Source organism: Hemicordylus capensis, chromosome 10, assembly GCF_027244095.1.
Source record: "Hemicordylus capensis ecotype Gifberg chromosome 10, rHemCap1.1.pri, whole genome shotgun sequence".
NCBI lineage: Eukaryota > Metazoa > Chordata > Lepidosauria > Squamata > Cordylidae > Hemicordylus > Hemicordylus capensis.
Window position 1 is genome coordinate 23437139 of NC_069666.1, and position 13032 is coordinate 23450170.

Sequence of the window (13032 nt, forward strand, 5' to 3'; positions counted from 1 at the left end):
CCTTGTCCTGATTTCCAGCATGCAGCCCCTGAAAATCATCCCGAGAGCTGAGTCAGAGGAGGACTATCACAGGAAAAAAAATAACACACACACACACACCGCTTTAGAATGGTTTGTGCCATTAATTGGACTAGCGGCATGCGTGCCACTCAAAATCATTTTGTGTGCCACTTTGGGCATGCATGCCATAGGTTGCCTACTCTTGGGCTAGATGAAGGGAGGAGAGCTGGCCTTGTGGTAGCAAGCATGAATTGTCCCCCTTTGCTAAGCAGGGTCTCCCCTAGTTTGCATTTGAATTGGGAGACAACATGGGAGCATTGGTGTAGAATCTGAGGGAGAGAGTTGTGGTAAGCAAGGACAAGGCAGTGGAGTGGAATCATCAGGGACATTAATAGTTCAGTGAAGTAGATCTTAGGTACAGAGAAGCAAGTGCAGACTGCTTTTCCGTGCTCTTGCTGCTGGCTGATTGTTAGCCCCGCCTCTACTGCAGGACTGGAATACAAGTAACTAAAGCCCCATTCAAAAGCTGGCCTGGATCAAGGAATGGGTTAACCCAAAATACCACAGCTGTAAGATATAGTCCTTAGGGGATCGGGGCCGCTCTGGGAAGAGCATCTGCCTGCTTTCATGCCAAAGGCCCCAAGTTCCCTCCCTGGTAGCATCTCCAAGATAGGGCTGGGAGAGACTCCTGCCTGCAACCTTGGAGAAAGCCGCTGCCAGTTTGTGTAGACAATACTGAGCTAGATAGACCAATGGTCTGACTCAGTATATGGCAGCTTTCTATGTTCCTATGAACCAATAGTCTGGCTCAGGATAAGACAGATTTGTCCTCAGAAGGTTCCAAGAAGAAGGGTCAGGTCTGAATCTGTGCATTCAGAAAAAGAAAAAGAAAAAACCCAAACAGGCAGCACAGATCGTGTGTGTGTGTGTGTGTGTGTGTGTGTGTGTGTGTGTGTGTGTGTGTTTGAAACTGCACTGAGTGTGTTCCTTTTGAGATGAATATACAGGAAGACCTCATTTTCTGTGTGTGGGGGGGGTCCATTCTGGGCTACAACCGTGGATAACGGAACTGCGGATAATGATGGGAATTGAGAGATTCCTAGAGATCAAAAAAGGTGGGGAAAAGCAATTAAAAACCAGAAACAGGTGAATTAAGGTACTGTGCTATGCGCTGGAGTTTTCCTGCAATGCCCTCCAAAATGCAGAAATCTGCCAATTTTTCACAAAAAATCACAGGGAATTTCCCCCCCTCAACTGGGAGCCACAAAATGGCTTCTCTTAGCAAAATGGTGGCCAGAAATGTCCTCGGGGGTCATTTCCGGCCACCTAGGGACCATGGATAGGTGAGTATCAACCCTCTTTTTAACCACATATACCGAGGTGGGTTCTCAATCGCCCAACTGCGGATATGCAAAACTGAGGTTGTTGGGACCATGTGTGTAATGAGGTCCACCTGTTGACATTTAGAAAATTCATAGCCAACCCTCACTGGATGGGAAAATTGCTAGGGCAGCCTGAACAATCGGTGGCCATTGTCCCCTGTAACAGGGATTCCCAGATGTTGACTACAACTCCCATCAACTCCATTACAATGGCCTTTGGCTGGGAACTATGGGAGTTGTAGGCAACAACATCTGGGAATCCTTGTTATAGGGAACTCTGCACATGACCTGCCGAAGCAAACAGAGCCCAACTGGCACGGTAGCCACAAACTGCAAACCTGGAAAACACTAGGAGTTTTTGAACTCTTAATCCTTGGCAGCTGTTGACTACAAGCAACGCCCTTGCACGGAAGAGTTTCTGAGCATCAGGCTTTTCACTTCGTTCAGAATATTTCCATGCAATGGAAGTGCTGGTCTCAGGAACACAGGAAGCTGCCTTCTACGGAGTCAGACCCTTGGTCTGTCTAGCTCAGTATTGTCTTCACAGGCTGGCAGTGGCTTCCCCAAGGTTGCAGGCAGGAGTCTCTTTCAGCCCTCTCTTGGAGATGCTGCCAGGGAGGGAACTTGGAACCTTCTGCCTGCACGCAGGCTGCTGCTCTTCCCAGAGCAGCCCTATCTTGCAGTGCTCACATGTAGGCTCCTATTCAAATGCCAACTGGGGCAGACCATGCTTAGCCAAGGGGACAATTATGTAAGCCCTGCTGGATCAGGCCCAAGGAGGCCCATCTAGTCCAGCATCCTGTTTCACACAGTGGCCCACCAGATGCCCCTGAGAAGCCCACAGGCAAGAGGTGAAGGCATGCCCTCTCTCCTGCTGTTACGGCCCTGCAACTGGTATTCCAAGGCATCCTGCCTCTGAGGCTGGAGGTGGCCTATAGCTCTCAGACTAGTAGTCGTTTGACTCCTCCATGAATTTATCCAAACCCCTCTAAAAGCTATCCAGGCTGTTGGCTGTCACCACATCTTGTGGCAGAGAGTTCCACATGCTTGCTACCACAAGACCAACTCACCTCTGGAGTGTTTAAATTCAAATCATGTGCATCATCATCAACTCTATCTATCTATCTATCTATCTATCTATCTATACACACACACACACACACACACACACACACTGCTTTTCAACAAAATTTTCCAAAGCACTTTACATAGAGAAATAATAAATAAATAAATAAGATGGTTCCCTGTCCCCAAAAAGGCTCACAATCTAAAGAGAAACATAAGATAGACACCAGCAACAGTCACTGGAGGGTTACTGTGCTGGAAGTGGATTGGGCCAGTTGCTGTCCTGCTAAATAGAGAGAATCACCACGTTAAAAAGGTGCCTCTTTGCCCAGTTAGCGTCAGGGATTCCCCTGGCCTTGTAGTCCACTTTGTACTCTAAAGGGTTCTTGCACGGAAAAGCAGGAGAGTCCCAGATGTTGCTGGGCCACAATGGCCAACGGCATCTGGGGACCTAACATTCGAACCAGCGTTCCCTCTAACAGGGAATCCCAGCTGTGGTTGACTATAATTCCCAGCATCTCCAGCTGCAGTGGCCGTTGGCTGAGGATGCTGGGAGTTATCGTCAACCGCATCTGGGATTCCCTGTTACAGGGAGCGCTGCTTGGAACCCCCTGCTGCAAACAAAATGGGACGCGGTTCCGTAGCCAGAGTGATCCGCTTGGCCTCTGGCTGTTGTTTTGGAGAGGAGCTGGAAATTCTCCCCACTGACGGGCTCCGAAGGGCTTGGCTTGCTCTGAGGAGGAGATTTGGGTTTGCCAGCAGAAGGAGCTGCAGCGGCCCTGTTCTTGACAAGCTGCGGTTCCATGCAAAGCAACACACAACTCTTGTTTTCTGTGACTCACTCCTGAAGTATGTGTGTTCTCCAGACACAGAGGTCCTCAAGCTGTCTAAAGAGGAAGGGCAATATGGCTCACGAGGGGTCCCAGTGCCAAGGATTTGGTGAATGCATTCCAACCAGGACAGGAGGCAGCCCTCTCTTCTTGACCCATTCCCTTTTTCTTCGGTTTTCTTTTCCTCCTGAGGTGCGGGGGGGGGGACACATTTTGCTGCTTCTCATGTCCCCAGTCATGGTTTCATCTCTCCAAGGGGAAATGCTCTAGTTCAGCAGTAGCGGCCCTATTTTGCATGCAGAAGATGCCAGGAGGGGTGTGCACAGATCCAATTTTGCCCTTTGATTTCGAATTGAATCTGCCTGATTCGATTCAAATTTGAATCGGTTCGAAACAGGGTCGATTCTATTCAAATCAGTTTGACCCTGTTTTGGCGCCTTAAAAAACAATTCAGGTACTCTGATTGGTTTGATTTTAATTCGAATCTTGCAGATTCAATGTGAATTTGAATTGAATTGCCCTTTTTAGGAGTGATTCGATTCAAATTGCTCTAATTGCCTAGATTCGAGTAGAATTGATTTGGACTAGAATCAATTCTCACATCCCTAGGTGCCAGGATCACTCTCCCATTTCAAAGAACTCCAGGTAGCAGGTGTTGGGAAAGACTTCTGCTTCCTGGAAAGCGGCTGCCAGTCAGTGTGCACCTGGAGTTCTCATACTTGTAGTCCAACACAGGAAACTGCTTTATACTGAGTCAGACCCTTGGCCCATTTAGCTCAGGATTGCCTACACTGACTGGCAGCAGCTTCTCCAAGGTTTCTGGCCGGAGTTTCTCCCAGCCCTACCTGGAGATGCTGCCAGGGATTGAACCTGGGACAATCTGCATCCCGTAAGGGGAATATCCTACAGCATTTGCCTCTCATGCCTCCCATCCAAACGCAAACCAGGGTGGACCCTGCTTAGCAAAGGGGACAATTCATGCTTCCCACTGCAAGACCTGGGAAGATCCAGGTTTGAGAACTCCTGGAGTTTTTCCAGACAGCAGGCTTTACCGCGAATTCGAAGTTGCCCCCAAAAGCCAAAGCCAAAAGTGGATTTAAAAAAACAAAAACAAAAACCCGGATATAAATTGAGCTACACTCTAATGTGCAATGAAAAACCTGAATTGTGTATGAAGTGTTCGCCCCGAAAGCTCACAGGGACTTCGGGGTAAATCTGGCCGATATGTGAATGCACACACCCTAACCCTTTCTAGAGGAGATGCGAGCTAAAAGCTCTGGGTGTAAACAGTACTGGCCCAGATGCAGCCTTGGCCTGATTTTTGCAGAAGGCGCCTTCATCTGTTCTTACAAAGAGGAAGAGAGAAGTAGCAGATGGCAAGAAGAGAGCTTAACCCTTTGCCTGCCTGCGGCTTCCATCTACGGCTCTCCCCTTCCTCTCCACAGCTGCTTTTCTAGCAGACTCGTCATTTCCAGGATGCAAGCGGGTCTGGAGCCCTGCCCGGGGTGGGTTGGGGTGCAGGAAGCATCTGGAGCGGTGGTTCCAAGATCTTGTGCAGCTAGTCTTCTGCAAAGAGATGTCTTTCCGATTCTCCTTCTAGTTAGCAAAGGGAGAGCCGCTGTCCCTATCCAACCTAGCAGAGCGTCCCTCCAGTGGCTACTGCTGGCATCTACCTTACATAGGTCTATACGATGCTGCCTACTGAGTTGGTCCATCTACCTTGGTACTGAGGTCATTCAAAAACTGTGTTCTGCCCAAGCTGCGTGTGCTCCCAGTTTTAGTTGTGTGGAAGGAAGGTAAGAGGAAAACCTGGGTAGAAGTGACTGTGTGGAAGCAAGGTCAGCGGAAAACCTGGGTAGCTTTTCCTCCTACCTTGCTTTCACACAGTCACTTCTACCCCTGTTTTTCTCTTACCTTGCTTTCACCCAACGGAAAATTGGGAGCACACACAGCTCCCAAACCCGGCTAGAACAATTTTTGATGGTGTGAATGACCTCATTGTCGACATACCTGGGGGCCTCCAGATGTTGCTGAACTACAACCCCACCGGCTCTGGCCACAGCATTGTAGCTGGGGCTGCTGAGAGCTGTAGTTGAGCAACACCTGGAGGGCCCACAGTTGGGAACCATGGGTCTACACTGACTGGCAGTGGCTTCTCCAGTTTCAGGCAGGAGTCACTCCCTGCTCTACCTGGAGATGCTGCCGGGGATTGAACCTGGGACCATCTGCATGCAAAGCAGATACTCTACCTCTGAGATATGGCCCATCCCCAATAATATTATCCCATAAGAATATAGGCACATAGGAAGTGGACTTATACTGAGTCAGACCGCTGGTCCATCTAGCTCAGTATTGACTACCCAGACTGGCAGCAGCTTCTCCAAGGTTGCAGGCAGGAGTCTCTCCCAGCCCTATCTTGGAGATGCTGCCAGGGAGAGAAGCTGGGACCTTTTGTGGGCAAAGCAGATGCTCTTACACTGAGCTGTGGCTGGTATGTGTATCCCATCCCTTGTGTATGTGTCATCCCTGGCCTTAAACTGTGAGTCCTTTGGGACAGAGGACTTATCTTCTTCTTCTTTTCTGTATAAACTGCATTGAAAACTTCTTTGCTGGAAAGTTGTATATTAATAATAGTTTAATAATAATAGAATTGAATGATAATGATATTCAGAGAGTTGGACCAGGATCAAGGGCATCTCCTGGACTCTTGTGGTTTCCGTGTAGCACCTTGTCTCTTGGCCTCAGCTTGCCACCTGTAAAATGGGCATAATGGGAATTATATATTAGAGAGATTGAGAGAGAGAGAGAGAGAGAGAGAGAGAGAGAGAGAGAGAGAGAGAGAGAGAGAGAGAGTGTGTGTATATATATCTATATCTATATCTATATCTATATATATATATATATATATACACACACACACACACACACACACATACACACCTCACCTCTCTGTTAAAAATGCTCAAGGCAACTTCTAACAAGAAATGGTCAAGACTAGACTGATTGCTGAAATAATCCTCAGCATGAAATCCAATATTTATACTACCATTACAAGAATATTTGGGGTCTTTTGCTGTATCTGTTCAAGCAGAATCATAATTTGGGGTTTCACATTTGGTGAAAGAGCAGATTGGAAACAGGCGAGAAAAATAGTTATGACTAGATTGGTAATCGAGCGCTTTGGAGTCAGGCAGTATATAAATAAAATAATAATCTGTGATCTCTGAGAGGGCCCAGAGCAACCTTACATGTTTAGCCAGATTCTGTGCGAATCCTCTGGTGCTCAACTTTAGTGGCAACCTTTTGGTTGCATCTGAGAAGTGGTGTGCACCAGAAATGGCCAGCCTGAGACTCAACTCCCATCACCCCCAGCTGCAATGTGTTGTGATGGGGATGATGGGAATTGTAGTCCAGTAACAGCGGGGGAAACCTCCATTTGGCCATCCTTGGTCTACATGTTCTGATTATCTGGTGGGGGGGTTTTCACTTTAGATGACGAGTGTGTGCGACTACTGACAGCACTCAACATGTGGTGTGGTGTGCATTGTGATGAGCAATTACCTTAGTGTTCAGTCTTCTCATGCGGAAATGGCGTCCCAAAATCTCCATCATCTTAAAGGGAAGAAGTTGTAGCCATTTCCTGCTAGGTTGCCACAAACGGCAAGGACGTGCCTTCAGATTCGTTTCATGCACACACCCATTGCCCAGGGCAATTCTGGAACGCCTTTCCATGCTTGTGTTTATTATTTGGAAGGATGTCTCTCTTGTTTGTTCCCTACTAATGCACCTTTCCTCCCAAGCCTTATTACTGAGTCAGACCCTTGGTCCATCTAGCTCAGTACTGTTTACAAAAGGGGTGGGCAAACCTGGACTACAACTCCCAGCATCCCAAGCCCTAATTTATTGTGGCTGGGGAAAGTGGGAGCTGTAGTTCGACAACATCTGGAGGGCCATGTTTGCCCACTCCTCTACACTGACTGGTAATGGCTTTCCAAGGTTTACAGACAGGGGTCTTTCCCATCCCTAGCTAGAGATGCTCCCAGGGATTGAACCTGGGACCTTCTTGCAAAGCAGATGTTCTGCCAATGAGTTACAGCCCCATCCTGCTGCTTTCTACTGAGTCAGACCCTTGGCCCATCTAGCTCAGTATTGTCTACACTGACTGGCAGCAGCCCTCCGAGGTTTCAGGCAAGAGTCTCTCCCAGCCCTACCTGGAGATGCTGCCAGGGATTGAACCTGGGACCTTCTGCATGCAAAGCAGATCCTCTACCATGGAGCAACGGCTCAGCACACTAGTATAGAAAGACTTATTTTAGTTTGTGCCTCTCTTCTTTCGCCTCATGGTTTTCGTTTGTCTCTAAATAGGCTACGAAGCAATTCCTGGAAGAGATAAACAAGTGGACGGTCCAATACAATGTTTCTCCCCTCTCCTGGAATGTGGCCGTCAAGTTCCTCATGGCCAGGAAATTCGATGTCCTCCGAGCAATTGAACTCTTCCATTCCTACAGGGTGAGTTAGGCGGGTGGATCAGAGTCCTGGAGACAGGGAGAGAAGCACTGCGCTGAACTGTATTCCAAGGCCCTGCCATTTCCACATCCCACCCAGAACACAGTGCTTTCTCTCCTAGAGCAATGCAGGCATAAATAACACTGGGGAGTCTCCTAATTCTAGTCGGGGTGCTTTGGAGTGGGCCACAGGATCGAACCATAGGACTGGCACAAATTGCACAGGTGCATTTTTCCAGTTGCCAGAGTTTCCCTTAACTTGCACTTGAAACCAGGGTTTGAACCTATTGAGCAAACCCTGGTTGAGAATGAAACGGGTTAGCGCTAGCAGCAGGGCTAATTTAGAGTGGCAGGAACTTGCCCCAGAGGGGAAGGAGCGCAAGGTCTTTCTTTCTTTCTTTCTTTCTTTCTTTCTTTATTTAACATATTTTTATACCGCCCAAAAATTATGTCTCTGGGCAGTTTGCAACAATATTCAAAAGTAAAACATTAATTAAAAACAAAAACAAAAATTTGAAAGCAAGAAATTTAAAACACAATTTAAAATTATAGAACAATATTCTAAAAACAACATTAAAACAATCAAAACAATAGCAGTTAAAAGCCGGGGTTATTATTGCATTTATATGATTGCATTTATATGCCACCACAAATAAAATTTCTAGGCAGTTTACAGATTAAAGCACAGCAATCACTAAAACCTTAAATCATATAAAACAAATTAGAATAAGCATCAATCAGACGAAGACATTATAAATTACAAGCCTGATAACAGGTGCTCCCTCCTTGCCTCCTAAGTGTGGTTAAGAAATCACAATATTTGGGTTGCTCAAGATGGAGAGTTTTACCCCACCACTGCAGCATCAGAATCGTAAGAAGCTACACCTGTGGAACTTGCACTTGCACTTGCCCTGTAGCTTTTAAGGGGGCAGAAATTCTCTCGGTCCACAGGCAGCTGCTATTCATTGCCCCCTTGGAATGACACGGTCATGACACGGTCATGGGGCATCCTGCCGGAGGTGGAATTCATGATACCTTGCAGGAGCCATCAATTGAGGAAAATTCCACGCACTTCTGCCAACAAAGATGCAATTATTATTTGAAGGGGGGCGTAATTAAAGGAGACAAGTTGTTCTAGTAAGAAGTAATCTTACTTTCCTTTCACTATCCCTACATCTGGACTAAATGTGGTCCGAATCAGTTAGGCAGTTCACAGGTTAGCCCAATTGTGCCTCAAATGTTCATGAGTCCGCCATCTTGAACTGGGGTGGATGACATCATTACAAACTCGGCTCTTGAGTCGTCCCTCAGGGATGTGCATGGAACCGGCTGGCTTGGTTCGATTCGGGGGACCTTTTTTTGGTAATTTTTTTTAACCTTTACTCTCCTCCGGGGAGTTGCTGGAGGTGGCAGGGGGGTCTGCAGAGGTTCCCCCTCCCCCGCCAGCTTTGATATGCACCCCTCTGGCCGGTTCGGCTGGCTCTTTGCCCAGGCCACACAGAGGTGCAGTGAACAGGCATGCGGCCTCCAAAATGGCCACTGGGAGAAGGCCGAAAACCGCCCGGAGGGGAGTTAAGGTTAAAAAAAAAAAATTAACTTCTTATTTATCTATTTATTTATTTATTTTTACAAAAAAAGGTCCATGAACCCCCCAAACATTTGGGGGTGTTCGGTCTGGGTTTGGAGCAAACGGGGTGGTTCAGTTTGACCCCGAGCCGTCAAACCGGACTGGCTCAACATCTAACTGGCTCGACGTCGAGCTGGTTTGCATACTCCTGCCGTCCCTATGTGTCCCTACATCTGTAGCAAATTTGATTCAAATCAGTTAGGTGGTTCACAAGTTAGGTCTCTGCATCCACCATCTTGAATTTTGGTGGATGACATCACAAACTATGCCATGGAGGCAGCCCTATGTGTCCCTACAACTGTACTCGATTTGGTTCATATTGGCCCAGGCATTGCAAAGTCGATAGTGAGCAACACACACAAGGAATGCCAGGTGATCTCATAAGCCTATTGGAAAGTAAGCAAAAAAGGAGCCATCTCCCACCAACCAGCAATTGGCTGCCTCCGAAGCTTTCTCAGAATTTCTCTGTCCCCACCCACTGAAATTTCCCCCAGAATTTTGCTCACCAACCCCAATTCAAGGTTGAAAATTCTTCTGTGAAAACATTGTAGCTGGGGATGCTGGGAGTTCTAGTCAACCACATCTGGGATCCCCCTTACCAGGAACACTGGCTGCTGCTCTTCAGATTCCAAGCATCTCTTTCCTGAAATCTCTACCCCTGGAAATCCGCCCCATTGATTCTCAGAGCTGAGAGGTCATCGCCACTGTTTGTGTGCATTTCTACAAACCGGTTGAGCAAGACTGGCCTGAAATTTACTGCAGAGAGTCGAGGGTGTGGCAGGAGGGAGACTGCCTATATGATCCCCGGAGAACTCCCAGCCTGGCTTGGAGTGGCAGACAGGAATGATGGCTCCATGCACCCATCACTTCCCCCGGATATTCGCATGCCTCAGAGGGTTTCCTCTCTCTCTCTGTAGGAAACCAGGCTGAAGGAAGGGATTGTGAAGCTGAAACCCCACGAGGATCCTCTCCGTTCAGAGCTGCTCAGTGGCAAATTCACCATCCTGGTGAGTCTGGTGGTGTTGCTTTGCTTGTTCATCTGTAGCCCCAGACACCTGGAGTCAGGTCTATGCGGTGGAGCAGCTACCATTAGTCCTGGTAGGATGGTATTGGGTGAGGGTATGCAATAGGGATGTGATTCAGATTCAAATCAAATCACCCCTTAAAAGGGTGATTCAATTCTAATTCGAATCAAATTCTCAAAATTCGATTTGAATTCAATTCAAGAGCCATTTGGCACTTAAAAAAAATCATTCAGGCCTCCTGATTGGTGTTAAAAAAAATAATAAAGTGCCCAAACAGGGTTGAATTGATTCGAATTCTATTGAAATTCGAATCGAATGTTCGGACCAGATTTGAATTCGGTTCACATTCAAAATGAATTTTTGGAATTAGATTCAAATTCTAAATGAATCGAAAAATTCATTTCGTGCACATCTCGAGTATGCAACCAAGCCCATAGCCAGTCTAAACGTTGCGGGGGGGCACAAAAATGTAGTGGGGGAGACAGCTTACACTGTGGAGGCTTATACTTGTAAGAAATAAATGAGTGGGGGCAGAGAAAAATTTAGAGGGGCAGGCCCTACCTAGGCTCTGGGTCTGTATGCAACTAGTCTAAGGACCTTCTCCAACCTGTGCTCCTTTTTATTTGTCTTGAACCTATTTGCTGTGAAATGGATTGTCAATATAAGTGATAGAATATTCTTTTTGTAGGCTCTAAAAAAAGCAGTGTAAGAAAAAGATGATTTCTTAGATATGGGTTACATTTTCATCTCAAGGTGATACACAAGGTTTCCCCCTTTATCCTCACCACCCTGCAGACTAATCCTGGGGTCTGAGAGCATGGTCTAAGGGCATACGATACCGCCACCTTGCTGAAGCTCAGCAGGTCTTAGTGTGGTCAATGCCTGAATGGGAGACCCATATATGCCACCTTTGGGGTTGGGGTCGTAGCTCCTTGGTGGAGCATCTGTTTTGCATGCAGAAGGTCCCAGGTTCAATCCCCAGTAGGTAGGGCTGCGAAAGAGTCCTGCCTGGAACTTTGGAGAAGCTGCTGCCAGTCTGGGTAGACAACACTGAGCTAGATAGACCAATGTTCTGACTCGGTAAAAGGCAACTTCCTACTTTCCTACGTAGGTTTGGCTGAATAAGACAGCGAGTGGCCAAAGGTCACCCAGTGAGTTTCATGGATAAGCTGAGGTTTGAACCTGTGTCTCCCTGCTCATAATCAAACACTCTAGCCAAGGGGTTTTAAGGAACCCCTGGGACCCCAGATGTTGTTGGACTGCATAGAAACATAGGAAGCTGCCTTCTACAGAGTCAGTCCATTGGTCCATCTAGCTCAGGATTGTCTACCCAGACTAGCAGCGGCTTCTCCAAGATTGCAGGCAGGTGTCTCTCTCGGCCCTATCTGGAGATGCTGCCAGGGAGGGAACTTGGAACCTTCTGCAGGCAAGGAGGCAGATGCTCCTCCTAGAGTGACCTCGTGTCTTACAGTGCTAACGTGGAGTCTCCCATTCAAATGCAAACCAGGGCAGACCTGACTTAGCAAAGGGGACAATTCCTGCTTGCTACCACCAGATCAGCTTTCCTCCCAAAGGCCATTGTGTCTGGGAATGATGGGAGTTGTAGTCCAGCAACAAAGTAGGGTCCCCAAGACTGAGACCCCTTGAGTTATAACCTATGCCCCACTAGTCTTCTGTGTTGGGGGTGGAGGAACTGGAAGAGATGATCAGCCGGGTGATATTCACCCCTCTCCCCAGCAGCCCCTTAGAGCAGTGGTTCCCATCCTGGGTTCTTCCAGATCCTGCTGACAACAATAAATTGTAGCTGGGGATGATAGGAGTTGTAGTTCATCAACACCTGGAGGAACCCAGGTTGGAAACCTTAGAGTGCGGGAGATACTGAAGAAAATAGGGAGGGGTGGAGATGGGGGCCCCCTCAGGAGTTGGTTTCTTTGAACCCATCTGCTCAATGATAGCAACAACCCTGTATCCACACCTGCTTGCTTCCAAGAATGCTACAGCATTGGGTATCAACCCTATCTCGGGACCTCCAGGTCTCTAAGCGGTGGTTTACCCCAGTGGTCTCTCTGGATATTGATCTTCCGGTCCTGTGCTTCATTGCTGGTCTTCTCTGCCTGGCATCTTTGCAGAGTGTCCGCGATCCTTCTGGAGCCTCGATTGCCCTCTTCACGGCCAAGTTGCACCATCCCAACAAAAGCGTCCAACATGTGGTCCTTCAGGCGCTCTTCTACTTGCTGGATAGGGCTGTGGAGAGGTGAGTCGGTGTGTGCCATTCAGTTTGCTTCCGTTCTGTCAACATGTATTTGCTTCCACTGATGGTGCTTCAGTTCTGGGAGTTGCTTTTGTGTCTGTAAGCTGTGTGCAATTTTCTGTGCCTCAGTACGGAACTGCTCGAGGCAACGCACAACACTAATAAAATAGTTACAATATCAAATCAAAGTTTAATAACACTGGACAAGTTGAAAGATCAAGCAAAAACCACTTTTTAAAATGACCAGTTTTAAAAGTTTCCAATTAATTATTCATAAAAAGCTATAAATGAAGAACTAAAAAAACTTTTTTTAAAAAAAAAAACCCTACCAGATATAGGCAGCAGAT

The 13032-nt window shown here is 47.4% G+C and overlaps 1 protein-coding gene across 1 annotated transcript in view; it reads left to right on the forward strand.

The window, feature by feature from the left end:
• Positions 1-13032, forward strand: part of PTPN9 (protein tyrosine phosphatase non-receptor type 9) — a 55205-nt gene that overhangs the window by 15758 nt on the left and 26415 nt on the right. The window contains exons 2-4 of the mRNA XM_053273110.1: positions 7643-7786; positions 10327-10416; positions 12564-12688. Of these exons, the coding sequence (XP_053129085.1) occupies positions 7643-7786; positions 10327-10416; positions 12564-12688 (359 nt within the window). The remainder of the gene's footprint in view (positions 1-7642; positions 7787-10326; positions 10417-12563; positions 12689-13032) is intronic.